This window comes from Embiotoca jacksoni, unplaced genomic scaffold (genome assembly GCF_022577435.1).
Source record: "Embiotoca jacksoni isolate LCO1_2020_lvr unplaced genomic scaffold, fEmbJac1.0.p SCAF_1, whole genome shotgun sequence".
Taxonomy (NCBI): Eukaryota; Metazoa; Chordata; class Actinopteri; family Embiotocidae; genus Embiotoca; species Embiotoca jacksoni.
The window spans coordinates 9,757,698-9,783,584 of NW_027185229.1; the positions used below are offsets into that span (position 1 = coordinate 9,757,698).

Consider the following 25,887-nt stretch of genomic DNA (forward strand, 5'->3'; position numbering starts at 1 on the left):
GATAGTAATTGTGAATAAAGTGTTGTTTGACCATAAATATGACCCGACTTTTATTCTGAAATCACAGGGTGGTTTACTTGTTTTGCTGTCCAGCAGGTGTCTCTGTCTGCTTTTCTACAGGCTATCAGGTTACATGATCGGCCTACTTAACTTACAGTTCACTACAATTACAAGTGGAAACAGCTACTTATGTCAGATAGTTGAGGTCCTCAACTCTCTGACTGGCTGAGTCCTAATGAGCACATTATATCCATGATATCAGAGGTGAAATGTAATTACATTTACTCAAGCACTGTACTTAAGTACAAATGCGAAGTACTTTACTTTAGTATTTAAATTTGATGCTGTTATACACTTCTACTCCACTACATTTTTCTAACAGCTTTAGTTACTTCTTACTTTTTGATTCAATAACACGTTTTTTTTTCATACTTTTCCTATCCAGTGGAAACAATATACCTCCAAATTACTTAAGTAAAGCACTTGAATACCTCTTACACATGATATTCAACTATTCATTTAAATAATGCACATTATCTGTATTGTGTCGCTCAGCAACAGTGTGCTTCTGCTTTTGCTATTTTAAAAGCCCATTTACCAACAAAACAAACAAAAAAAAACTAGGTTGCTAAAAGCAGCAATCGGCTTTTTGTAACATCCATAAAAATTAAAAAAAAAAAAAAAAAAAAAAAAACTACGTGAAGTTATGTATCTCGTTCTAAGAGAAGTTGTCAGACAGCGATGTCCCCTCTGATGCGATAGCATAAGTTTTACACTTTTTCCCTCCGCTTTGTTTCAGCCAAATGTTTTGTTTCTGGTTTGGCCCCAGACGGCCAGTGCACTGCTTTTGGGATGGGGTGTGTGTGTGTGTGTGTGTGTGTGGAGTAGAGGAGGGGGGGGGGGGGGGGGGGGGGGGGGGGGTAGACCGGGTGACCCCCTCATCCCAGCAACCTATGACTCACGTGCAGAGGCGGAGACTCCATCTCGGATTCACCAGCGGAGGACCGTCCTGTTACGCACTCTCCCCCTCGGACCGCTCACTAAAAACGAACCTCTACAACCGAAAGCAGCTACAGAACAGAGTTTTCCACTTTAAATCGCACCTCGTTTACAATGTGAAGAAAATGGCCGGGACAAGGTAAGCGAACTTTTTAATTTTGTTTTTTTTTGTAAAGCGGTACAAACTGAAGTAAAGAAAGTTTCGAAGCCGAAGCGGCGTTGCCTCTTTTTTTTAATCACCGACAGCTCTCCGGGGGACAGAGACGAGACAAGTGGACACGACCACTTCACTCAAGTACCTGTAGATACTTTTAAACCTCGCATGTTTTAAAGTGCGTAAATGGAAAAAAAAAAAAAGAAAAAAAAAAAAGTTATTTGATGTAAAGCGTCGTTAAAGCGGTCTGAAATTCACGTCTAGTTCTGTTGCTCCTTTATTTACTGCACATTTAACCTACAATTTACAAACAATGCTAATTATTTTGTAGCTCGTTAGCTCGAAGCTGTTGTTTGACACTTAAAGCTACGTTTTACGATTTGTTTAATCAGCCACAGCCTCAAGCAGCTGCACTGGGACTTTAAAGCTGAACTTTCTTCGTTTTTCTGTCACCACCAGCAGCAGCACCCCATCTTTGGATGTTGCTTTCAACTCGTCCACAAATTGGCTCTGGGGGTAACTTCTCTCTTTGCTGTGGTTAAAAGACCGGTAACCTAAACTGAGGGCAAATGTTCCACAGTCCCATTTGTTTCTCTCATTTTGACTGGTGGCCCTTTGCTTTCTTTAGCCACTGGTTTGATCTCCACATGTCGGGTCTCTTCACCGTCTGCTTTGACTGCAGATGTGCATTAAAACTTTGCTGGGCTGCTTGAGGCAGGCGTGCTTTAATCCCCGCAGTCTATTTTAAAGCTACCGAGATGTGCAGGGTAAGCCTCGATATTTTTCCTTCAACAGCAACACAGCTCAGATGGAGATTCTTCAGCGCCTTCATGTAGTTCAAACTTGATGGCAGAAATTTTGAGTTATGAGAGCCTTTGATGTCTTGTATTCCTCCTCCCACATGTGTTGTTGAGTGCTGTGCCACATAGGCCGTCTGACAAGCAATCCCTTCAGTCAGATGTAGTTCATATAGCCCGGAGCTGTTAGTTTGGCTTGGCACGCCAACCTGACTTCCTGGGTGCCTCCCTGCCCAGCTGGTGTCCATCTGACGACTGTTGGGAGAATTTACATGGCGTTGCTTTCTGCAGATGTGTAAAGTAAAGCTGCAACGATTAATTGATTAGTCGGACGAAAGGTCTTTCGCCATTTTCTGACATTTTAAAGATCGGACATCTAATCAGTCGATCGAGAAAATAATCGACAAATTAATAGCTATTGAAAATAGGCCGTTTTTTTTTTTTTTTTGCAACCGTACTGTAAACTTCTCTTATCTGTCCAGCGTTGTATCTTCTGTCTTATCACAACATCACAGACAGAGGAGGCAAGATGGCAGAAGACAATAGTCCATGTGGTGTTGGTGCCTCCTGAAACTTCTCTTCTGTTCATGAGCTTGTCATTGTGAGGAGCAGGAATCACAATAGGATGTTGTCTCACTCTTTACCCTAGTAAAGAAGACTGTCTGAAGACAAAAGAGGACCCCCCCACCTACCTTTACCACAACAGAATCAATCAACATTGGGTCTTTTGATAAAGACAGCACCGGATGTCCATCCTACGGAGGATCTGGCAATAGACAAGTTCATTTTCCTCTTGATTTTGAAGCTTGTGCCTTAATGGTAACAGCTCATTGGGTTGTGACATGGAAATCTTACAATTACTGTGATTGGATGAGTTTTTAGACACACAGCATCAAGCCAAATGTTCTTGCTTTCACCCCCTTCTTTCCTGTACTGTAATCCTGGTCATGTCCTTTCACTCTTTTGCTCTTAACACTCAAAACACACTTTTCATCTGATTCTGTTTGTCCTGCCACAGTAACACACGGGAGGGAGGTTAAGGTGATTTGCCCAAACGCATTTATCTGTACCTGTACAACCCCCAACATTTTGAGCCTTCCCTCTATGCGGATTAAAGGCTGATTCAACTTCCTGGCCCACACTAGGTTGAGCCTGATGCGAAGAGTGCTGATCACCACTCATTAGCATTTACAGGGTATAATAACCTGTGGCACGTTCAGATAAGCTGTAAGGATGAGTTGAACAGGTTCATGTAGTGTTAGTAAGATGTTTCAATGCAAAACATAAATGAGGTCCACGTGAAAACGACACAATACACACAAAAAAACAGAAGTGTAACATGGATGAAACATGCTGACATCCAGAAATGTTCTTCCTCTGAAATACAACATCACTCTACCACAACCTTAATGTCTGTTGTTATTAGGAACATATTAATCTGCCCCTCCGTGTTGATCCGCTGCGATGGCCTCTTAAATTTTAATCCACTTCCCCCTTTAGGCCCACGTAGACCCAGCGTCAACATCTCCACCAGGCTGCTCTGCATTTCTAATCCGAGAGAGCCTGCCGTCTGCACCTTCACTTCCTCTACAGGACAATCTGGACGTTTCTTTCCTGTGTGTGGCTCCTTGGCCCGCCACTAACCCTCTCACCCTGTAACTCTGCTTCGGGATTAGACTCGGGCCTCGTTTGTCATGTCAGCAGGGGAGGAATCGGTGGGGTGCGGTGGGGGGGGGGGGATGGTGTGACTCTACTCAAAATGAAGTTACAAACTGCTACTGGTGGTAGGCAAACGGGTCAGCTACTGATGGAAATGTTGTGTTGGCGGCGCACAGACGTTGAATGCTTGAGTATATATTTAAAAGGCCGTGCAGAACACATTCATTTATAACATACATGTTTTACAATATTGAGTTCGGATAATTAATATTTAGGGTTATTAAGCACAATTATGTCCTAATAGGTTCATTCATTTTTTTTTCTCTGGTTTGGACAAGTGACCTCATTGTTCCAGCTCCGACAGCTGGTGTGCTGGCCAGAAAGGCCGTCCTGTATGTGGTAAACACACTGATCCCGTCCTCAGCCTCTCCTGCACATGTTCACTCTCGTCCAAAGTCTTATCTGACCTGAAAAGTTCGCATATGTTCTTCAAATAAGGGAAGGGGTGGATTTTAGGAAGGACAGGGACTTCTGTTTGGTCAGGCTTTCCCCTATAAAAGGGAGTTTACTGACCCCGTTGGTGAGTGGGATCTCAGACACACGGTGACTGTTGAGCAGAGTAGTGAAGGGGCCGGAAGTTCCCAGCGTTTCTGCTGAAAGCTGCGCCATCCGTGGGAGAAGGCAAGATGGCGGGACGAGACAATACTCTCCATACAGAAAGTGCAGAGCGTTGTTTCTCTGCATTTAGTTTGTAGGCGGATTACAGCCAGGGTATCGGAAGGAACATTCAACCGCCAACACAAAAATGTTGTCCTGGAAGCGGCGGTGAGGTAGGCACTTTTATCTCGCGTCTCATGAAGAATCAGTTTGTTGCAGTGGGGGTGAACATTTTGACAGGAACGCATTCACTTAGGCCATGTAAAATTGCTAGTTGGAAAGCAGCATGGGAAAAACTGGCCTTGCATGAAGGTGGCTGAGCGACCTTGTGAGATCCGGTCTAATCCAGTGCCAATGGAGAAGGGAAACCGTCTCTAGTTCTGGATTAGGGCAGCTGTTGAAGGAGGTCACCCCAGACCTCCTCTACATGTCCAAAGCTCCTCCCCGACGTGGCTGATTGGCTGAGCTCCCCTGTGTGGAGGCAACACAGAGAGTTCTCGTTGAATGAAGTCTGCCTGTAGATCTGACAATAGTCTGCATTGTTCTGGTTGATCACAGGCTTCAGAATAGGGGTGCATTTTACAGGCTTTGTGATGCATATGACTAAGTCATCACAGGGAATTCTTGTCACCTGGGTACCTGATTTCTTTCTATTCCCAGAGAGCTGACAGACTTGTTTGATAAGAAACTGTTTGCTACTGCAGCAAAAATTCTTCTTTTTTTTCAGACTTTTCTATCAGATCGATATGTGCATGTGCTCGTATTTCACAAGTAGTCGACGATGTCCGTTGTTTTCCTTTGTGCTGAAAACACAATACAAATTGACAAGGTGCAAACGCCCAAAATACACTTTACCAGGTTTTTAAAACGGACCCGGTGTTCAGATTAGTTGGCGCAAGCCGGGTATACGGCACTGACCAAACCGGACCGTCTGGTTCTTGCGGTTTCACGTTTCATTTTAGTGACTCAGAAATGCCAATCAGACTTTTCTCAGGCAATACCAGGCAAAACGTTCACTGGAAGTATATTTACTGCTCTTTACTGGGTGATGATGACATTTCCTTGTGAAAGGGTTGCTGCAGAATTTCTGGGCTTGAGTTTACAGGAATTTGTTTGCATATATGTGCATACGATGGGACTCCGCAGCATCACGCCCAATATCAACAGCTTGTTAGCACCCTATACGGACCGTGCAGGACTGTGTAGAGGTGAATCCGTCGACGGGGGAGCTCTGGAGGAGTCCACGCCTCTCTTCATCTTTATCCCTCTATGCGAGCTTAGTTCTCTCTGCCAGGGATGTGGCTGCCCGGCTGTTTGGTCTTAAAGTGCTTTACCTCTCCCCCCCCCCCAACCGCCCTTCTCCCCCCTCCTTGGCAACCGGCCACCTTGGTGCCTGGGTCCTCTCGCATAAGGCCGGCTCTATAGTGCCTCACGTGTCTGGCCCTGAAAGACGACCCCCGAACTTGTTTGCCAATGTCAGCACACGGTGAGTGAGGAATGGACACTGACAACTGCTGTTGACGTTTGGGAGGAAGAGAGGAAAGCGGAGGAGGTTTGAAGTCCAGAGGAAAGATATTGACCCATTTGAAGCTGTTCAAAATTTATCTCAGGTTTTTGTGAACGCTGTCTGAAAAGTAAGCAGGCTTTTGAAAGTCCCCCTTGGTAAGACAAATTATACGGTCATCTGTCGAGGGTCTCGTCAGTCACCGAAAGTTCTTGTCCGTTGATTTTTCCACACTTTTGAGTAGCAGTAGCAATAACCTACAGAAGAATACATTGTCGGAATATGTAACACAAGTGTCGAGTTTCTGGAATAATGAATAAATCGGTTGTAATTCAAACAATGGGCCGAAGAGTAAACAAGACGGGCAGCGTGCAGCCCCGTGAGTTTCATTTACAAAACATCACTGTTAAAGTCACAGAACAAGATAAGCAAACAGCATTCAAACCCCGAGCGTTAACGTTTATGAGGGCTACTGAGCTCTCAGACCTACATCGCTCTACCACAGAGGGAGCGGCCCATGTGCCAGCCTGTTTGGTAAATTCTATGCAGCACACACGGCCCGATTGTGCCGTGAGGTTGTTTTTTTTTTCCCCTGACCTCTGACTCTGGTGACACAGCGGGAATGGGAGGTGTTAAACAAAAGGGGCCAAAGACTGTTTGAGTGACAGGTGCGGGATTATTTTCTGTCATCTCAAACATGTGCACTCTCCCTGCGATTGTTCTGGGTGCAGCGTGGAAGCACACTCCCACATCCGGCACTGTGACGAGCCGTACACACCTCGTCTGTTTCCAACAGAAACATTTTGTTCACTGGAGGCGTTTAGGAACCAAACCTACACCTCTGTAAGAGCTGAAATCTGCTTTTTATAAGGAGAACGTTGCATGTCATCTGCATTAATGAGCAGTAGGTAGCCGAGTTATCATTGTCACCTAGTTTTTGTGAGATTAATATCTTTTTTTTTTTTTTAACCCTAAAATATTTATTTTGTTGTTACTAGATACAAAGTAGGCAAACTGATATATCTGCTGTATATATTTTAAACGCCCCTCATTTTACTCTTTTGCCGGTGTTTGATTTCATCTTGATATCCATAAGATATTTTGTGTTTTTTAAGAACCAAAAAAACACCACTACATAGTTTTACATCTCTTATCAGTTTCTCTCTGGAGCTCTACCAAAAAACAGGCTATTTTGGGTTTGTATTTTTAAGGCGCATTGATATCAGTGACCCTCTGTTCTGTTTAGTAGACGCTTTTCTGAATGACTCATCACGGGTTTTCGTCGGTTTTGTTGCCGACTTGCTCCTCAATGGAACAACCGCATTGTGTTGTCTTCCACATTAATTGTCTGACAGGAAGCTTCACTGAGGTCGGACATACGAGATAAACGTTAGTTTGTGATTTCACAAAATTGAAGAGGTCCAAACAGCACGGTTGCTGAATACGGGCTATGTAAATTTCTCCACGGATTGAGCGTTTTGACACGTTCACAGTTTTTATATAGAAATTAGACCTCCCTTATTGAACCGAAAAAGAAATGGAAATCAGAATTGATGTAATGCGAGACCTTTTAAGTGGTTTTGTTTCAGTGCAGTTTTGTCTTTGGGGTGCTGCTGATAGGGTTACACACGCTAGAGCTGCGGCCCTCTTCACGCCAGAAAACCGGATCGTGGCCACAGCAGTGCTCGGCATGCCAGGTTTACGGTTACGCGCTGCGTTAGTCACAGCTACTGGAACTGCTGCCAAAGCACTCAGTAGTCGATCTATGTCCCCGGTCTTGTTTTACAATATTTAGATAAGCAGGTTGCCTAGCAGCCACGCTGAATAGACTTTGTACATGGTTTATACAAAACCAAACCGAAGTCTGCTTTAGGTGGATTACTCCTTGTATTATATTGAGGTACAGGCCTCTGCTTGTTCTGCGTGAGCAAATTGCCAGTGATTTCTCAACGTTTCTTCATTTTTAATCGTTTTGTGTCTGTACGGTTTGATGATTTCTTTTTTTTTTTTCTTCTTTTTTTTTTACAATTCCTTCCTTTCCTCAGAGTGCTGATTTATTTTTAAGCCAGTATCTGAGGAGAAAGAATGTTTTATGTCTCTAAATAGGAAGTCGAAGGTCTGTAAATACACCAGGGTGGACCTTGGCACTTGTTGCTGCCCGGTGACAGCAGTGCTAAGGTTTCCTGGATGAATGGCAGGCCCTGTGTGAGAAGCCCGCCTGCCTCAGTCCACAAGGGACAGTCACAGGCAGCAGCTTAGAATAGTCTGTTGTTGAAAAAGGTTTAGCGGTTACCTTACAAGAGTACGGAGATATCAATGGGAGCTTAACTGGGTTGCTAGTTTTGTGTATTATCTCACATAAACAAGTTTATGGATAAATTAATTCAGTAATACTCCCATTTAGCTCAGTTTCTGAAGGTGATCTGTCTTGTTGATCAGGAATGCAACAATGCCACTTTAGCCGTTACTACATTATCTGATAAAACACTGCTGCTATAGTTTAGCCTAAACTCTGCTACCCAGAGAAAACAATCTATTCTTTTCGCTGTATAGTTTATCTTTTTGGTGAAATCAACAACCACACTGGTATTTGAGTTGGAGGACAATGATACAAGGTTGCTTGTTGCCCTATTTCTAGTGAATGTATTGTCCAGCCCTCTATGTTTACCGCTGCTGGGAAACGTGCCATTTACACTGTGGCGTTGGCTTTGAACAATGGGTCAGATTCCATGAGCTGTATTCTGTTGTTTCCCCTCTCTGGGAAACTGCTCTCAGCTTTAGTTATTTTTGGAGCTGACTATAAATTGTGGATGATGGACACAGTATTTCTCCTTCAGAAAGCCGTTGGCTCATTATGACTGGGAGTTACATGACGGTCAAGAAGGTGTGTTTGTCAGTTTTGGCCTCTTGGTCTCAGTGGTGAGCTCTGTTTGTACAGATTTTTTTTTTGATTTTTTTTTTTTTTTCTTCTCACAATTGAACGAGCTTCATTTCTAGTGGCTGTGGAGTAACATTGGGCTGCTGCAGTGTTTCCTTGACCCAAATGGGAGACAGAGACCCTGTGTACCATGGGAGAGCACAGAGTGTGTTATTAGACACGAGAGTAAAAAGGACACGGCATTTTCACACTTTAGTTTTCATATCTTTTAGACCTTAGACCAACTCTGTTGGGTGATCAAAAGTTCAGTGAAACAGTATGTTAAATGTAGAAGTAATGCAAATTCTCAGTGAGCGATACTACTTGGAAAAATAGGTCCCGAAAATAAAAAAAAAATAAAAAAGTTCATATTTATTAAGGCTTGTGCCATCCTAAAGTCTGTAAAATCCAGCTGCTCTCCAATCGTCTATGTTTGCGTGTTTACTGAAGGCAGTGAATTGCTGGTTTAGGACTGCACAAACCCGGAACATGAGTCCTCTGGCATACAGGTCTGGCTCAATTAGATTGAGTTTCCCCCAGAGGTAAATCAGGTGCTGTGTGCTTCAGTCACAGGACCATGTGTGTTGCAAGTTAATTTTAGATCAATATAAAACCTGTGTTGAGCTAAACTCCGCTGAACTGGTGCAGACTGCATTCCAGACCTTTTATGAACATTTGCAGCGTGGAGCAGATTGCCTTTGGAGCGCTGCACTATACTTTTATGTCTGCTTCTCAAGTCAGGGGATCGCCTGAGTTTAATTTACAAGGTATCAGATACAGTACACCCATACAGTACACAGGTTTTTACAAAGAACGTGGCTATCCTGCTCATTTATATTTTTGTTAATCCACCTCATGCAAATGAGTCACTGTTATCTCCTTTTGATAGTCATGACAGTTTTAATATGGTGAGGATAAATGAATGATTTTCATTTTAAATGTAAAGAAATCAAAGTGTTTTGACCTTCGTTCTATATCTTAAAGAAGACGAGTCTTATTTGTATGAGAACATTTATTCCTAAACGTTTGGTGTGAGGAACACACAGAAAAAGTCATTTCAGTTCATTTTATTAAAAGCAACAGTGATTATATATACCCATCACATTACAATGATGGAAGCATTTGTCGTTAATCGTGAATATTTTATAAATAAAAATTGCCTGTGCTTAGGCAGACATAGCATAATGCTAATTTCAGCTCGACCCGGTCAGACTCTTGACTCCTCAGTTGATGACTTTGAAACGAGTGGCACTTTAAAATGACTACAAGGTGTGAAAAACAGACAAAAGATAAGAGACAAAGCGTCACCTGACGGGATTAGACGAACCTCTCAATGCTGCAGAGGAGTCGGCAGTCAAGAGCGAGAGCTGCCGGCCACACATCGCTGTTTCTAGGCGCCTCTTCTGCTGATTTTCACTGATCTTTGTGAGGATTCGCATTAATACATTCTTTGCTCTATTTTGCTGTTAAATCAATGAATTTTATTTCATGATAAAACATTGTTGGTATCTGTGGTGAGAAGTGGTAGTTTGGTGCACAGCGGTTACACGGCCTGAAATGTTTGGGAACCTCTGTGTTAGACAAACCAACGTGTCTCTTGTGTTTTACCAAAAGTGAATTCGGAACCTGCACACCAGCCCGTCTTCCTGCTTATCAGGTCGTGTCAACAGAGCCCAGCAGGCTCGCTCTCAGCTCAAATTGCTGTTTATTTACCCAAAGGGAACAGCCCTCGTGCGAGCGCAACACCCCGTGCTGCTAAACTCGTCAGCTGTGGCCTCCACGGTAGACCCTCAAACACTGGTCTCCTGCTGGGGTGTGTGGGAAATATTTCAGTATGTTGGATTTGGGAGTGGGAGGCAGAGCCTCAGCTTTCTTTTACTTGATGTTCATGACTTAAGTCCATGAAGAGTTGTTTTTGTTTTTAATTCAGATACAAACACTGCATTTAGAATGAGTGATGACAAACACAGGGCTGAATAACAGGGAACGCAGCCTGCGCAGATCAGTTTCTCAGTGTGGGAAGGAACGCCTCTTTTTGAGGCCGGGAGCACTAAAAGGATGAAGGCTCTGGTATGTGTGGGGTGGTATTGACTGTTTGGCCTCCGCTTTGAATGCCCCATTATTTGCTGAACGTCCCGCCCGTTAAGTGTTGCGGATCTAATCAGTCTGAGAGTCATCTTCTAATAGCCGGGCCTCATTGTGGATCCTCTTGTCTTTGTGAGAAGTCAGACTGCAAACATTACCCTGCTGCATTTAAGCCCTGCAACAACAAACCAACATATTTTGGACAGTCAGGTACCCTTTTTCCTTCAAATTTCCTTGTCTTATCACTGCATGTAGAGTATAAAATTTTTTTTTTTTTAAAAACACCCTGCCATGTTGAGTCCTCTAAGGTCAGGGCTTCTTGCCTGGTGTGAGGGATTGGACCAGATGGCCTCCCAGCATAGAGCAGTGGGTCACATGGGTAAACAGTATGTGAAGGGCTCCTATATTCTTCCCATGCTCTTTCTCTGTTTACCGGGCTGTTAAATCGAGGTGTAGAGAGCCTGTGGCTCCTGCTGGCAGCGCATGAAAGGGATACAGATCGATACGTTATGCTTGATGAACAGGTACAGCAGTGTAACTCAAGGCTTTGCAGTTAAAACAGAAAACAGCTGTTGTTCCCAGTGAGTTGGAGCCAACAGGGTGACATTGTAGATCTGGCAGAGCTCACTGGCACGACACTCCTCTGTGTCTATTTCTGAGGCCGGGGTGCACACACAGGGTTGATTTGGCAGACACACGGAGAACGAATGTGGGTATTTGGTGGACATGGTAGGCTTTCTTATCTATGCTAAGCTTCTTGCCCCTTCTGATCATCCCAGGTAGCCTGCAGGCTCGTACCGCAAACAAACATAACGGGGAAGAAGAAAAGCTTTTCTGTCTTGAGAAAGCTGGGAAAACATCCAAACCTCTAGACGGTTCTGGTGACACTAATTCCTCCCCACTGGTACTTTTTCTCTGGATACTAGGCTAGAGTTGGGTGGGATACTAAAGAATAGACAGGATCTATTGCCAGGACCCTCAAGTGGTCATTACCAGAGAAAAGAAAGGAGCCTTGTAATTTATTGGATATTTTGGCTCTGAGCTAAATGTCTACTGTGTTGCTGAGCCTTGGTAAAGGACTCTTCCTGTCTTTTTACGTTGTTCCTGTTCCCACGTGGATTTGCTGGCACAGTTAAGGCCACCCTTAGAGAACTAGATCAAAGGAGACATAAACTGAGCCCACTAAAAGGTAGTAGCATGACCTGGATAGATAGCAGCAGCAGCAAGCTGCAGTCCTTGCTTATTTGTCACATGTATTTATTGACCCTGATTTTATGTAGGTAGCTATAGCCCATGGCCGTAATGTGACGTAATCATATTCTATAGCGTTTCAATGCCACTCACTTTGTTCAGCACACATAGTGTCCTATAATTTATTTGAAATTTAGTTCATGATCTAATTGTGTAAGCGGTTTTCCATCTCTGAGCCTTTTTGCCTCGGTACTTTTCTGCAAACTGGGTTGTCTTTTTCTCTCTCTCTCTCTCTCTCTCTCTCTCTCTCTCTCGCTCTCGCTCTTTCTCTGTCTCTATTTTTTTTGCACCTCCTCTCTCCTCTGTCTCTTTTCTGTTGTCTGTGTGTATTGTGCTGAGCTGGCTGTTGTCACCCTGTGATTGTAGTTAAGCTCTGTGGTTTTTGCGTTAGTAGCACTCGGAGCGTATGGTTCTCTTTGGGCCCTGCTGACTCCATGCCTGGTGTCTCGCTGAGCGTGTCCACCTGTCTCCTTAGTCAGGACACACACACTATCATTTCTGCCGCTCTATTGCCTCGAGATGACATCACCACCCACACACACACACACACACATACACAGATGGATACATGTAGGGAACACAAACATTAACACTCTCTCCATCTGGCCAAGTGGGCATTTTTGAACCTCTCAGTCTGTCAAACAGTGTGAGTTGTTTACTGCTTGTCGAGTTCATTAGTACTCAGGCGTGACTGTGGCTTCTAATGCATCATCGTATCCTGTTGGTGAAAAATCTGTTGCCGTTTTCAGCTGTAAATAACACCTTTCACTTCGCCTTGTTTCTTCTCATTCAGCTCTGATTGGGTGGAGATCCTGGAGCCACGCTCCCGTGAGCGTATGTATGTGAATTTGACCACTGGCGAATGCGGCTGGGATCCCCCATCAGGCGTTCCTGTTCGCCAGGCAGACGGTAACCAGTGGTGGGAGTTGTTTGACCCCCACAGTGGCCGCTTCTACTACTACAACTCCACTGGGCGCCGTACAGTCTGGCATCGACCCCAGGGAGCCGATATAGTGCCTCTCTCCCAGCTCCAGGCCATGAAGCGATGCAGTGAGTCCAAGCGGGCTGGAGGGGGCGTGGAGCGGCACCACCACGGGACCACAGGGAGTATCAGCAGTGTAGGGAGCCAGGGCCGTGGCACCCCTCTGCCTGAGCAGGACGGAGACAGCCTTGTCCCCAGAGCCCCGGATCCCAATGAGGAGACCGCTAACCCTGAGCTGGACCCGGCAGTGGACAGCAGATCACAGGGAGATGGAAGCAGCACCGAATACAGCACAGATGGCAGCAAAGACCCACAGAGGTAAGCCCGACCAAACCTTCAGAAGCCCCCACAGTAAACCTGCAAAGAGAACTGTGCTTAATGTGGATGATATTACCAGGAGAAAAGTGGAGAAATGTGATGGTAATTGCGGCATGTGCCATAGTGAGTTGTAAATACTTTCAAATGCTTCTGCTGTGAGAATTTGCAGGATTATGTTGACTTTTGACCACTCGGGCCGAACTCAAGCTGCTGTTTTGTTTTCATTCTCACTTATCCGAACATTCCATATGTCCCGTGTTTCCATACGATTGCCTGTGAACCGTGCTCAGCCATTTCAGCAAATCGCTACCAAATGGGGAAAACGGTCAGTTCTATTACAGAGCACGACATTTCCCCTCACGCTAGGGTTAGTGGTGCAGAACGGGCCCTAACAGTAAGTCATTCAGAGACCCCGTCATGTGCTTGGTGTTGTGGCCTTATCCAAACCACCGTCTCTACCCTCCAAGCCAAATTCCAGACATGCCACTTCTGTTTCCCCTGGCACACGGCCACAGAGGCCGACTTCTTGTCCTTCTGTGTGCTCACTGCCACCCTGCTCCGCTCTGCTCCAAAGCTCATTCCATTTTCCTTAAACAAATCTATGCCCGAGGCCATCAAACACTGCCGCGCCTCTTGCCACGCCTCTTATGCGCGTGCAGGAGAGGCATGTGAGAGAGTGTTGTCTGTGGTTAATAACAAGCAGAGCCGCTACATTCCAGCCGCCTATGAACATGGCGAACTCTGCTGATTTGTCTGAGGCTCTGCCGTCGCGACTGTGGATCTCCAGTTTCTCCTGTCTCTTCTTGTACCTCACCTTGGCTATTGGGAGGTCTCTCCTCTGACCCGCTGATCCTTTGGTATTACATAAAGATGGAGGGGGAACTAATTGGTCAGCCATGGCTGTTGAAAGACACTACAGGAGGCCTTGTTGCATTGTTTCTGGTGTGTGGGGAGAATTAAAACTCCCCACAGGGTCCCACTCGGCCCCAGTGACTCAACCTTTCCCAGAACCTTTTCTGTCTCCCCTTAAAACAATGGCCAGCTGTGTTCCGCAGAGGAAGGTTCAGGAGTCTTGGCTCACAGGGGCTTCATACCCTACTCAGCCATATGGCCCTTCACATTCTCACCAACCTCCATCTCTTAACAGGTAATTAGAAACCACCACAAAATGCACAGTGAGGGTGGAATGTGACAGCTTAAAATGGATGAAAACAAACTCTGAGACATGCTTGTCTTCAGTTACCGGCCCACTTTATTGATATTGACAAGGAACAATGGGTGAGAGCGAGGGAGAAAGTTGAAATGAATAGCTGAAAGGTTTTAGGTAAGCTAACTTGTTTTTTTCACCCAAAATAGAAATGTTTTTTTTTTGTTGAGAATAGTCAATTTTTTTTTTTTTTTTTTTTTTTTTTTTTAAAGGATCCTATTTCCTATCACAACTGTTTCACTTCCATTGATTGAGTATGTGATAGTTTAAAGTTCCCCAAAGTTGTTCAATCGTCTCAGCTATTTTAGACATGTCTTTACATGTTCTTTTTTTTTTTTCCTTCCTTTTTTTTTTTCTCTGTGAAATTTAGCCGGAGATGTATGTGTAAAGAGCATATCTCTTTGTCTTTGTTCATGATTAGGCATATGAGCACACGTATATACCCGAGTGCCAAATCTGTTACACATTGGCCAGGTCTTATCACATGTCCTGGGAATTTCTGGGTACTTGAAGCCTGTGGAGCTCATCAGGGAAGTACCGTCATCTTCAGGGATAAACATGTCAGTCACACGTGGTTCTGGGCAGGAAACCGTGGCAAAATGATCTCTTTCCATGATGTAGGACAGAAAGGTGCTGCATACCAACTAGCTTATAACATCTATATTAAGTTTCACCCCCCTTTTGAATTCATGTATAATTCTGTGTGCTGTCATAAACCAGGCAACATCTGCATGGGTTTTCACTGTAGAAAGTGTGTGATCTCTGGACAGCCATCTTCACTGTGTGTGGGCGAGTTACAGACCTGCTGAGGTTGAGTACATGTGAAAAGTCTGCTGAAGTCACAGGACCGCAAAGACAACCCGGAAATGACCCAAGGTGCTTCGAATCGGGGTCACAGCACTGTTTTGTCCTGTGGACGAGCCTGGGGTTTATAATGGACCACTAAAAAGAACAAAGGCCCTCACTTAAACCTAGTTGCCCCCCAGGGTCAAACCGAGAGCTTTCTCTATGCAGGAAGTGTAGGTATGCTGAATGGAGAGGAACACTAAATGACTTGTGCGTGCCCTCTCATTTAGGGCCCTGTAATGATATAGCAGTGCACCAGCGTTCAGTGAGAAGCAGTCACACTGACATTACACACTTAAAAGTTGCCTCTCCTGATTGTCTGGCTGGCTTTGGATTCCTCTGAAAAGCTTAGATTTTGCGATATATCAGTACTTAAGTGAACTCCGCTCTGTTTGTGTTTATTTCTGTGTGCTTATACCAAAGCTTCTACACATCAAAGAGGAAACAGTACAGCTGGTTTTATGAGCGTGCAATGACTTCAGTTAAAGGGTGTTGTTTTAGTCTGATGTATTTTAAGGGACGCTAAAGGACAAATATCAAAACCTGCCCTCAAAAGTGACAAGTTTGATGATATGACAAACTAAAAAAAACATTTTATTTTTTGTCATTCGTTTCTGTTTCTATTTTGGGGATTTTTTTTTTTAAAGGGAACTTTTGAAAGAACCCATCCTGCTGAAAGCAAAAGTATAAAAAAGCCCAAACAAAAAACCCCCATATACTTGTGGAACTGGCTGTTTGTCATGTGGGAGATCTCCCCGATGGGTTTATTTAGGAAATGAGGGGGCGTCTTATGGGGTAGATAAAGTTTTAATGAGTCTCACATTGTGAGTATGTTTACAGCAAGAGCAGAAGCTTCTCATGTTTTTCATCTCCCGCCACTCTGAGGACGTAGCCACAACATTTTTACGCACACTGGAAATACTTGTTTTATCTCTCCACTCCTCATGTGGTAAGCTCATTTTCCCGATCTTTACAGATGGTGTTTTAAGTCTGCCTGTAATAAGAAAAGTTTCTCCTCTATGAAAAAGTTGAACTTGTGATCCTGTACTTTGGTCTGGGTAGCATCGACAATGTGCTTTTGTTTTTACCTCTCAGCTCTTTCTCTACACGCCCCACGATTCACTCTGTATTTCTCCTAATTGCAAAGTTCATGGCAGTCTGAAGAATAGGATTATAGAGCTACAGTTTTATGTGTCTCACTGAAGCCGTGTGTCCAAAACCTCTATTGTTTTATTTTAGATATTCTCGAAACCCTCATTTTACAGTTGCCTCCTCTCTCTGGTGCTGTGGTGTGAAAGAATATTTTTAGTGTTTTCATGAAGAACCAATAGCCCCACATGTGAACCGGCCTCAGGCAGGCTGCTCTGACTGCCTCAGCTGATTGCAGTGTTCAGGGATGGTGTTTTTCAGCTGAAAGAGTTTTCAGGTGAACCCATTTCAAATTGAACATTATTGTTTTTTTTATGATGCTATTTTTCGGATCATATTTCTGAGACTAGAGACGGACTGTAACAGGTTTTCTTATTAGATGTTTTTGTGAGAGGAGGCTGCAGTTATAATAAAGTCATATAGAGTGTGCTGTAATTGGACAGAGTTGCAGCTACACTTTCAGATTCCAGAGGCGGGTCTCAGGCATCCAGTTGGGTTTGGCTTCATCCTCTACCTTCTGAAGGATCCTAGTGGCTGCCCTGTGACCCAGCACAGCACCCCTCACTGGGTCGGACTGCGGGGCTACTGACAGACACAGCTGGTAGACATCTTGGCTCAGAGAAGGGTGGTGCGTCATTTCAGCTGTTGCAGGACAGCTGGCTCTCTGGAGGTGTCTTACAGGAACGAGGACGCTACCAGCTTTGCCTCAAGCCTCAAATGGCTCTGCTTCATTTTAAAAAAAAATTTTTTACAGGTTGTTCAAAAGTGAGAGGAGAATCAGCTTTGAACACTGGCGATGTGGATGTAGCATTGTCCTTAGCGAATCCTCTTTGTCCTCTCAGTTTCCTTCCTTTAACGCAGATCGCAGTGATCCCATTGGTCTGTGTTCTGAGGTGTTTGTGTAGCAGAAGCTCGGCCTGTGCGACCTCATTTCCTCTTCCTGTCCAGCCAATGTTAATAATAACCCCTGTTTGTCAGACCCCACTATTCCCTGGAGGTATATTTCAGAACGTCCAATTCCATATTCCTATCCGGCACAGTGACTCAGCTGATGGTTTTTCCAACAACCGTTACTCCAGGCAGGAAAGAAAGGAGGCAGAACATCTGCTGACAGCTGTCGCCCATTAGTAGCATTTAGTTGGTCACCGAGACGAACTGACCACAGGAATACTCCGAAAAGTGACAGTGGGATCTTGAACTGCGTATGTAGGCGTGAGGCACCAGAGCTGCCGAGACTAATTGAAAATTGCTGACCGTTAAGTTGATTTGTTGCCCGAGAAGCCAATCAGATTACGTCGTTCAATTCCAAAGGGCCTCTAACTTTATTTTGTGTTACATTTCTCTGTCTTCCTAAAGGTCTCATGGCTCTGAATGAAGGGATTTTGTAAACGCATAAGTTTGCATGCCACAAGTGTGTTCATGTGTCCTGTATGTGTCTAATCACGTGTGCCGAAAGGAAAAGTAGAAATGATCTGCTTGCAAACAGTGGGAGATTTAAGGGATGTGTTTCCACCTGTACTTTTTGCACATGTCCGGATTGAAATAGCCAAAAAAAAATAGGAAACGGGGTCAGAAAACTCTGGAGAGAGTTCGTACACTCCCAGTGGTAATTATCATGTCTGTTTAACCTGTGTGATAAATTGCTGTCCATAATCCCCTCCTTCAGCTAACACCTGTCAGCCAGGCTACGAGCAGGCCAACACGCCCTTTCTAAACAACTCTCCTTGCAGTTAGAATGAAGTCCAGGCCTGCTCACTGTTATGTAAGAGCATGTCTGCTTGCCTGACTGACTGGAGGTTGAAGATGGCTCTTTATTTTCCCCTTCCTTGATCTCCATTGCTGCCGTTGAGGGAGGCGTCTCCCTGACGATGGCACAGCCATGCATTGTGAGAGGCTCCCCACACTGCTACAAAGGCCCCTGAATGAGCCCTGAGGAATTCCAGCTTTCCACTCATTCCCTCGCTGCACTCTCCCACGACTAATCCCCACCCCTTCTCATTTATACATGCTCACACCATCCTCTCTTGTCTCTGTAGCTCTGTGCGCCTCAAACCCCCCCTCCTCTCCTCCCCCTTCACAACCACCAACACCAAATGTCTGCCCACATAGGCTTGTTGTAGCTGTTGTAGTTTCTCACCATTGTACTATCTTTGTCTTTCTCTTGGTTCAGGGTTTACGATCACATTTAATTTAGTTGATCTGTGTTTTACTGATATCCGAGTGTTGTCCTAGCTGTGTAATGGGATTAGAGGCTTTGAGTAGAGATTGAAGACGCTGCACAGCCTCGCTGTTGGAGTGTGATGTCGCCCTCCATACGATCGTGATGATCATCGCAACAAACAGACGTCCAGCATATAATGTGCCAGTGCCGCAGTGGGTGAACATGCTAGACCTTTGCTGAGCCTGACTGGAACAATGGCAGACAAAGCTTTACAAAATCCCTCTCTTACAACACTGTGAGCAGGACCTATCAAGGTGCTCCTTCGAGACCTAGAATAATGAAGAATAACTTAGTAGGACACTTATTTTTCAACAAAAAGTTTTTGAACACAAAGTTTCTAAAGGGCTGCTTGGTTCCAAAGATCCACAATTTCCCATTTATAAAGATAAACATTTTGTAAAGCTCTGTATGATCCCTCCTTCCGCCCTGGATGCGGCGTGTGAACATTACATTAGGCATTTCCTGTTTGTGTTTCATATGGGGAAGCCCTCTCTCCAACCCTCCAGAGGACCTCACGAGACAGGAAGTAGTGATCACTAGTATGTGAGGATCAGACCTCATAAAGCAGGTCACCCACCCACCAGGAACATAGAGAACAGACTCATTTTTTATACAGTTGGCAAATGAACCCCAGATATTTTTTGATGTGTGATTAACAAGGTTTGACTTGTTTGAGGAAAACGGAAGGGAATTTGATTATTGTGGTTTTATGTGTGAAGTCCAATTATGTTAGAAAAGCCTTGATGTTTCATGTGTTAGTTGTTCTTGCATGGCAAAGTGGTGCTAAACAGTCAGCTGTGTGTCAGCTGCTGAGGTGGAGATGATTTTGTAGCACTGGTACCACCTCCTCCGGCTTCACAAGACCGGAGTGAGAAAACACACTGTTTCAAAGAGGACAAACAGTGGTTTCTCATGTTTACAGCTGTCACCTATCAACCCCCCCTGACCACCCTGTATAACCATACACCCTCACGCTTGCGTGCAACAACTAACAGTGGTGGTTTGGGGTGAATCCCATCCATCACGGCTCGTCTTCACACGTGTATGTCTGCCAGTGCGTTACTCAGCCAGTAAACTGCCCTGATTGGTTGTCAGTGAGGCCAAAGGCCTTGAGGCATTCCCAGCATCGGTGGCTGAGGCAGGCTGTTCTGGTGCTGTGCCAGGTGGCTGAGACCCAGCTGTTTATAGGCCCGGGCCTGGATGGTGAATCTGCAGCAATCGTTTGAAGTAGAGAGCCTGTTTACATTCAAACGGCTGAGGTGGTGTGACTCATTCTGTTGGGGGGGGCCAGCGCAGGGTCAGAGAGAAAGAGACTGAGAAAGAGAGCTGTAGCTAGGTGGACGAGCGGAAGTTTTGCCGTTGGCTTGAGGACCTCAGGGGAATGGTTTCAGCATTGTTCCAGAGAGATGTGGAGGGGAGAGGGGGGGTCACTCCGCCTCTTTCTCTCCTCCCTCTGCGTCCTCTTCCTGCCCTTACAGCCCAACTCTCAACTGAGACCCAGTGCTCTTAGTAAAGGGAAGCCTTTCAATGCAGGTTTTGACTCAACAATGATCTGTGTTTATGTTTGGATTTACCAGGACATAAGGCGATCAGCTTTTATGTAATTAATTACCCCACTGAATGTTAAGTAGAAGTTGGAGGCAGGGAAGGTAAGTCTCTCGTCTGTCGCCAGACTTATTTACCTGTTTGGACTTTTGAGTGAGCAAGGAAGTCGATTGAGCTCGGATATTCAGAGGGACTTCACACGAGTCTCACTCAGGCTTGGCGCCATATGCGTCCATGCTTGTATGCGGAATGACGCCTGCTTTGGACACAGTCGTTGGTTGAAGAGGGCAAGGTTGTTTTTTTTTATCAGTTGTGGAATGAAAAGTCCTGATTGCAAAGGAAGATTATGAGGCGACAGCAGAGTGGAGGGCACCAGACCACAGCAGCGTGACTAGATTGATGGCGTATTGTTTTTACACCGCTGGGATTAGTAGTGGGCCGTTGGGTTTTGAAGTCGGTCTGTTCGCTCAACCGAAAGGGAAAGAATTAACCTTTTGGACCCAAGTGAAGATCTCAGCTGTGAACCGCTGACTTCTCTCAGATCATCCTCTTTTCAAGGGGTCTGCTGGTTTACAGCCCCAAATGTTCATTCAGTGACTCAACTGGCAAACTTTCAACCATATATAGATGGCACATGCTAATACCAGAAAATATAGATGTAACATGACCCAATATGTTCTTCAGACATCTGAGTCACACATGTTGGGAGGAACTGTGGATGGGTTAGATGCGTTGTGTTCAGTCAGTCAGTATTTTTGGGCACTTGGTTTGCACAACACACTGGAGTTATTGTCTCATGGCTTTGACAAGGCTATTACGTCTGCCAGACTAAAAATGGAGTGAAGTATTCAGAGGTCAGTGAAATGTTTGGAGAAGAATTTGTGGATTGCAGCTGATTTTCCCAGCGCCGTCAGTCTTGGATATTTTAGAATAGATGAAATATAGCCACAGCCTTCATGCCTGTGTATGATTGTATACGATGATGGTGCTTTTATGGTCCTGTTTGTTGACTTTTGGCTGGTAATTTAGACTTGATATATACACTTTGGTACTTTTATTGGCATCAGATCTCATTCTGCTCTTGTTTTCTCTGTTTCAGGGATGCTTCTCAAAGATGGCAGCCAGTACCTGGTTCAAAGGCAGCCATGTTGGTGAAGGTGAATAGCATGAGCTGTACCCAGCCCAGCCCAACACTGCAGCAGCACCTCCAACACAGTGCACAAAGCAAAGCAAATACCATCACCCTGCACCCCTCCAGCAGCAAGGCCCAAGGAGGACACTTAAGCTCCACCCAGGGATATAAGACTGCCCCTTCTGGCAAAATGGCAGGTGACACCCGCCAGGCCCATCACCTGAGAAAAGCCAGCAACGGCAGCTTTTGTTTGGTGACATCAGACAGTAGCCAACCCAGTCCACTCCTTCACAGGTCACAGACCAGCACACCACGCCCCGTCTCCCCTCAGTATGGTTGCACTGCCCCAATCTATGATGAGCCCGTTTCAGACTGTCCCATATATGATGAACCCCCTACAGACATGGAGGTAGAGGGGGCCCACCTGTACAACGGACAACCTCTGTCTCGCTTGACACCCACTCATAGTCTTCAGAAGCCCCGACTCCTCCAACAACCTGGTTCATCTCACTCAGGATCCAGACACAGGAGGAATCCTTCTGCCTCTGACTACAGCCCAGCTGGTCTGGAGTGCATCAAGCACATGGTCAATGTAGACCCCAAACAGGGGCTACTGTCTGGCTCTCCTGTGCCCACACGTGCTCCCTCCCCTACCTCCAGGCAGGACCCTGTTTTGACCCAGCCTCAGCCACATCCCCAGCCTCAAGCCCACTCTTTGCAGCATCCTCGAGGCCAGTTGAGGGACAGAGAGCCAGGAACCCCGGGCCCAAGTACACTGGACAAGAAACAGAACTGGCGGGTTCTGGAGGCCACTGTGCAGCGCGCCATGGAGGCACGACACAGCAGACAGAGCAGCCAGGCCTCGCAGGACTTCCCCTCCTCGACCCCGCAGGCCACAGCAAACTATCAAGACTCTGGTTACTCCACCGGCCCCTCTCCAAGTCTGAGAAGAAAGAGCAGGAGGAGGATGGGAGCTGGTGGAGGTGCAGGAGGCAGGCCGGGGTCAGTAGGCAGCAGCGGGGAGCTGTGCGCCCTCAATGAGAGGCTGATGGCCGAGATGAGGGAGGTGGTGAGTCGCTCCAACACCATGAGGGAGGTGAGAGCAGGGCTGGACCCAGAGATGGGGGAGAGGGTCGTTGTACCTCGGACGCGCTCCCCTGCAGACTCACTCAGGTGGTACGGGGCAGGAGGGTCAGCAGGCAGGTGCGCATCACGAGAGGACCTCACTGGGGCCCCTAGGTCATTGAAAGGGGCCGGTAACTATGGCAACCCTGCCCTGACACCTCTGGAAATACCAGGGAGGCAAAAAAGGACCTACGAAAAGGTGGACACCTTGGAGATGAGCGTAAATAGCCAGGCAAGCCTGTCCTCGCCGGAGACCCCAGGACCGCCCTCCCAGGTAACCCCACCCCTAATATGTTTGTGTGTGGGTGTATGAGGCAAACGGCAAAAAGTTAAATTACTGTTTATGACAACATACAGATTGTAAGATGATACATCCTTACTAATCCAGTGTTATGATACTTTCCTGTCTGATAGATAGATCAACTGTGTCTGTTTTTGTGTGGTCTGTTTATCTGAGCAAGTTTGCTTGGATTCAGCTTTGTTTGGTCTGGTAGAGCTCAGATTACTGATATCTGTGCAGATTCACTATCAGATTAGAGAAGAATTCTGTCTCGCTGTCAAATGAGGCCAAGTCTTGCTTGAATAAAGCGTCTGCGTGTTGTAAGAATTTTTAGCTGCTGCTTTAGAATTGTAGAGCGTGTCTTGTCCTCAGAGAGCTGTGAGCAAAGTGACCAGATTGTTGGTCGGAGCAGAACGTTTCCTCTTGACTATTGGGGCAAATTATATTTTTAAAAACTCGAGTCAAACCGGTAGATGTGGTTATGCTTTGATTTTTTTTTTTCGAGTATTAAAATAGAAAAGGGAACAGGCAACTGAACATGGTAAAGGTTAATCTTCATGCCAAGAGTCATTGCGAAACGTGCACATGACCAAAGATTAAAGAACTGTTTGACTTTTCAAAACACTTATATAAGTAGCAGCATGTGGAGCCATTTCTACATATCTGCTTTCTTCTAATCTCCACAGAATCACGCCCCATATCTCCATATATCATAGTGTTGTTTCCAGAAGCTGTCCAGCTCCTTCTCTGTCACTATAAAAATGAATGTTCGTTGAAACGGGGACCTCTGGGATGAAAACAATAAGGCTAATTTGTCTCTTTGAAAACAACACAGAGCATTTTGTGATCAATGCTTCTTGCATTCCAGTCTTGAGTGGCTCAAGATGACATGGACATTTAAGACAGTGGACAGGCTGAGCACCGCTGACTGTAATGGCCACATTCCCAGCAATAGCTGTCATCCTCTTACCACCATCCATCTGCCCTGCACTGCAGGTGCTGTATACTCATATGCCAGCTCTGTGCTTGGGCATCTGGGGCCCATGCCAGGCCAGAGAGATTCAGGACATGGCTTCCCTTGGTCAGGAAGGAGGGCTACTGAGGCCCATATGGCTCCAGGTTTGGCAGGGAAATAAGGGGGGGGGGGGCTGGTACCAAGGCTTATTGGTACCACTGTACTGCATGTCAGACAACAGCCAAGGCGCACTGAGCGGGCCCCCTAAGTCTGTCCTGGAATGTTCCTCAGACCTGCTGTTATATCACTCACTCGCTCTCACACACACACACACACACACACACACACACACACACACACACATAGATTATAGTTTGCGATGTATGAGTAGCTGTACATTTTCCAGATTTGTCCTGTTCTCCCTGATAGACCTTTGATCTAATTTTTTTTTAAGATTCACAGAAACTAACCATTGTTACAACATGGTTCTCTAACTTTATGAGCTGGGAGCATTTCCCTCTGTTTATTGTTGTGTCCCAGTCACTGTGACTAAATTACCACCATGTGCTAGTGCATGTATAAACTATATATTTAGCAGTTTAACGAACTGAAAGTAGAAGTTGCACAGCATGTGTCTCATTGCACAGTTAAACATGTGCTTTGTTGCATTTCATCTTTTGGACTTGACTTCTGTGTCACTGATTTAAAAAAACAAAACAAAAACATCAGTTCTATACAAACTATATAACCTCTTTTCCAATCCAAACCTCAGATCCACTTCATATGACTCAGAAACCAAAATCTGAAATCCAGTTTGCCTGGCACTCGTCACTTCCATATTAACCTCAGGATCTTATTGAAAAGACATGTCAATGCGTTTTATGTTCCATTAGTAAATTAGACCTTTGATTTTGGCTCGAGGTCTGTGTTGTTCCTGGCTGTTTGAAGAGCATATCTGGGTTACTGGCCTTCTCTGTTAAGGGAGCTTAGGTACTCCTTACGGCCATAAACTCCACCGCAGGGATCACGGGGAGGTCTTGTGCCGAGCGTAGCCTTGCTTTTTCAGTGGAGGTCAGCCTGATGTGGGGAGGGGCACGAGTAAGGACTGCTGTGCCACTATGCGTGCTGAGGCCAGGGTTCATGAGGATTGAGTGAGATTTTTTTTCCCTGTTACAATTCTTTTTGGGCATTAGGAAATCAAGGTGCCGATCTAGCAACAGTTCCCCTGTCGGTCCCAGCACTGCAGAGCAGAGCACAGTAGGCAGAAGGCGGCCCCGGCTCTTAGCGTGACACAGTGAAGACTGCAGCTGCACACACAGTTTGTAACTCTGCTGCACTCCTGCCTCATGCCCCCCTCTTGTACCCCTGCAGGCGGGCACCCTCGAGCTGCAGGCTCAGTTGGAGAGCAGGAAGAAAGGCATGGTGGATGGACGGACCGCTTCGCTGGGCCCCCACCGCCCCCCTGCCAACCACGACAACAGAGAGGGAGGTGATGGGGCAGGAGGATCTGCCTACCAGCTCTCCTACGCCACCCTGCGGCAGCCCCCGCCTCCTGACACGGGCATGGAGGACTGGGCCAGCAAGCACCTCAACATGCACACGCAAGGCCTGTTCCGGCGCCGCGTCTCCATTGCCAACATGCTGTCGTGGAATCGCGGATCCATCAAGAAGCCCATGCTCGTCACCAGCAACCGCGCCGTGAGGAAGGAGGCCTGCGAGATGTTCAAGCTGGTGCAGGCCTACATGGGAGACAGGCCCTCGCGTCTCGACCGCCGTCACTGCGCCCTGCTCATTGTCACCAAGTGCTGGGACATGCCGGGTCTGCGCGATGAGCTCTACGTGCAGCTGGTGAGGCAGACCACAGGCAATTCCACCCCCAGGAGCTTGGGGGCAGGCTGGGAGCTCATGGCTGTCAGCTTGGCCTTCTTTGCCCCGTCGCCCAAGTTCCGCTGCTACTTGGAGGGCTACATCCAGAGACACACGGAGCCCACCAGCGACAAGCAATGTGAGTCTCAGACTGAGCAACAGGGTGGGTCACCTTTCTTTCTTCTTTATGCGTTGTAGGCCACATAGATTTTTTTTTTTTTTAATTTTTCGTAGAATT

General features: G+C 45.9%; 1 protein-coding gene across 2 annotated transcripts in view; it reads left to right on the forward strand.

Annotated features, from left to right (window-relative positions):
* Nucleotides 1-1,004: 1,004 nt before the first annotated feature.
* Nucleotides 1,005-25,887, forward strand: part of arhgap46a (Rho GTPase activating protein 46a) — a 30,931-nt gene continuing 6,048 nt past the window's right edge. Inside the window, exons 1-4 of one of the 2 annotated variants that reach the window (XM_069155768.1) lie at nt 1,005-1,138; nt 12,817-13,323; nt 21,391-22,822; nt 25,155-25,812. In XM_069155768.1, coding sequence (XP_069011869.1) covers nt 1,125-1,138; nt 12,817-13,323; nt 21,391-22,822; nt 25,155-25,812 — 2,611 coding nt within the window. In that variant the 5' untranslated portion in view covers nt 1,005-1,124. The remainder of the gene's footprint in view (nt 1,139-12,816; nt 13,324-21,390; nt 22,823-25,154; nt 25,813-25,887) is intronic. The other variant, XM_069155855.1, reaches the window with a different exon arrangement.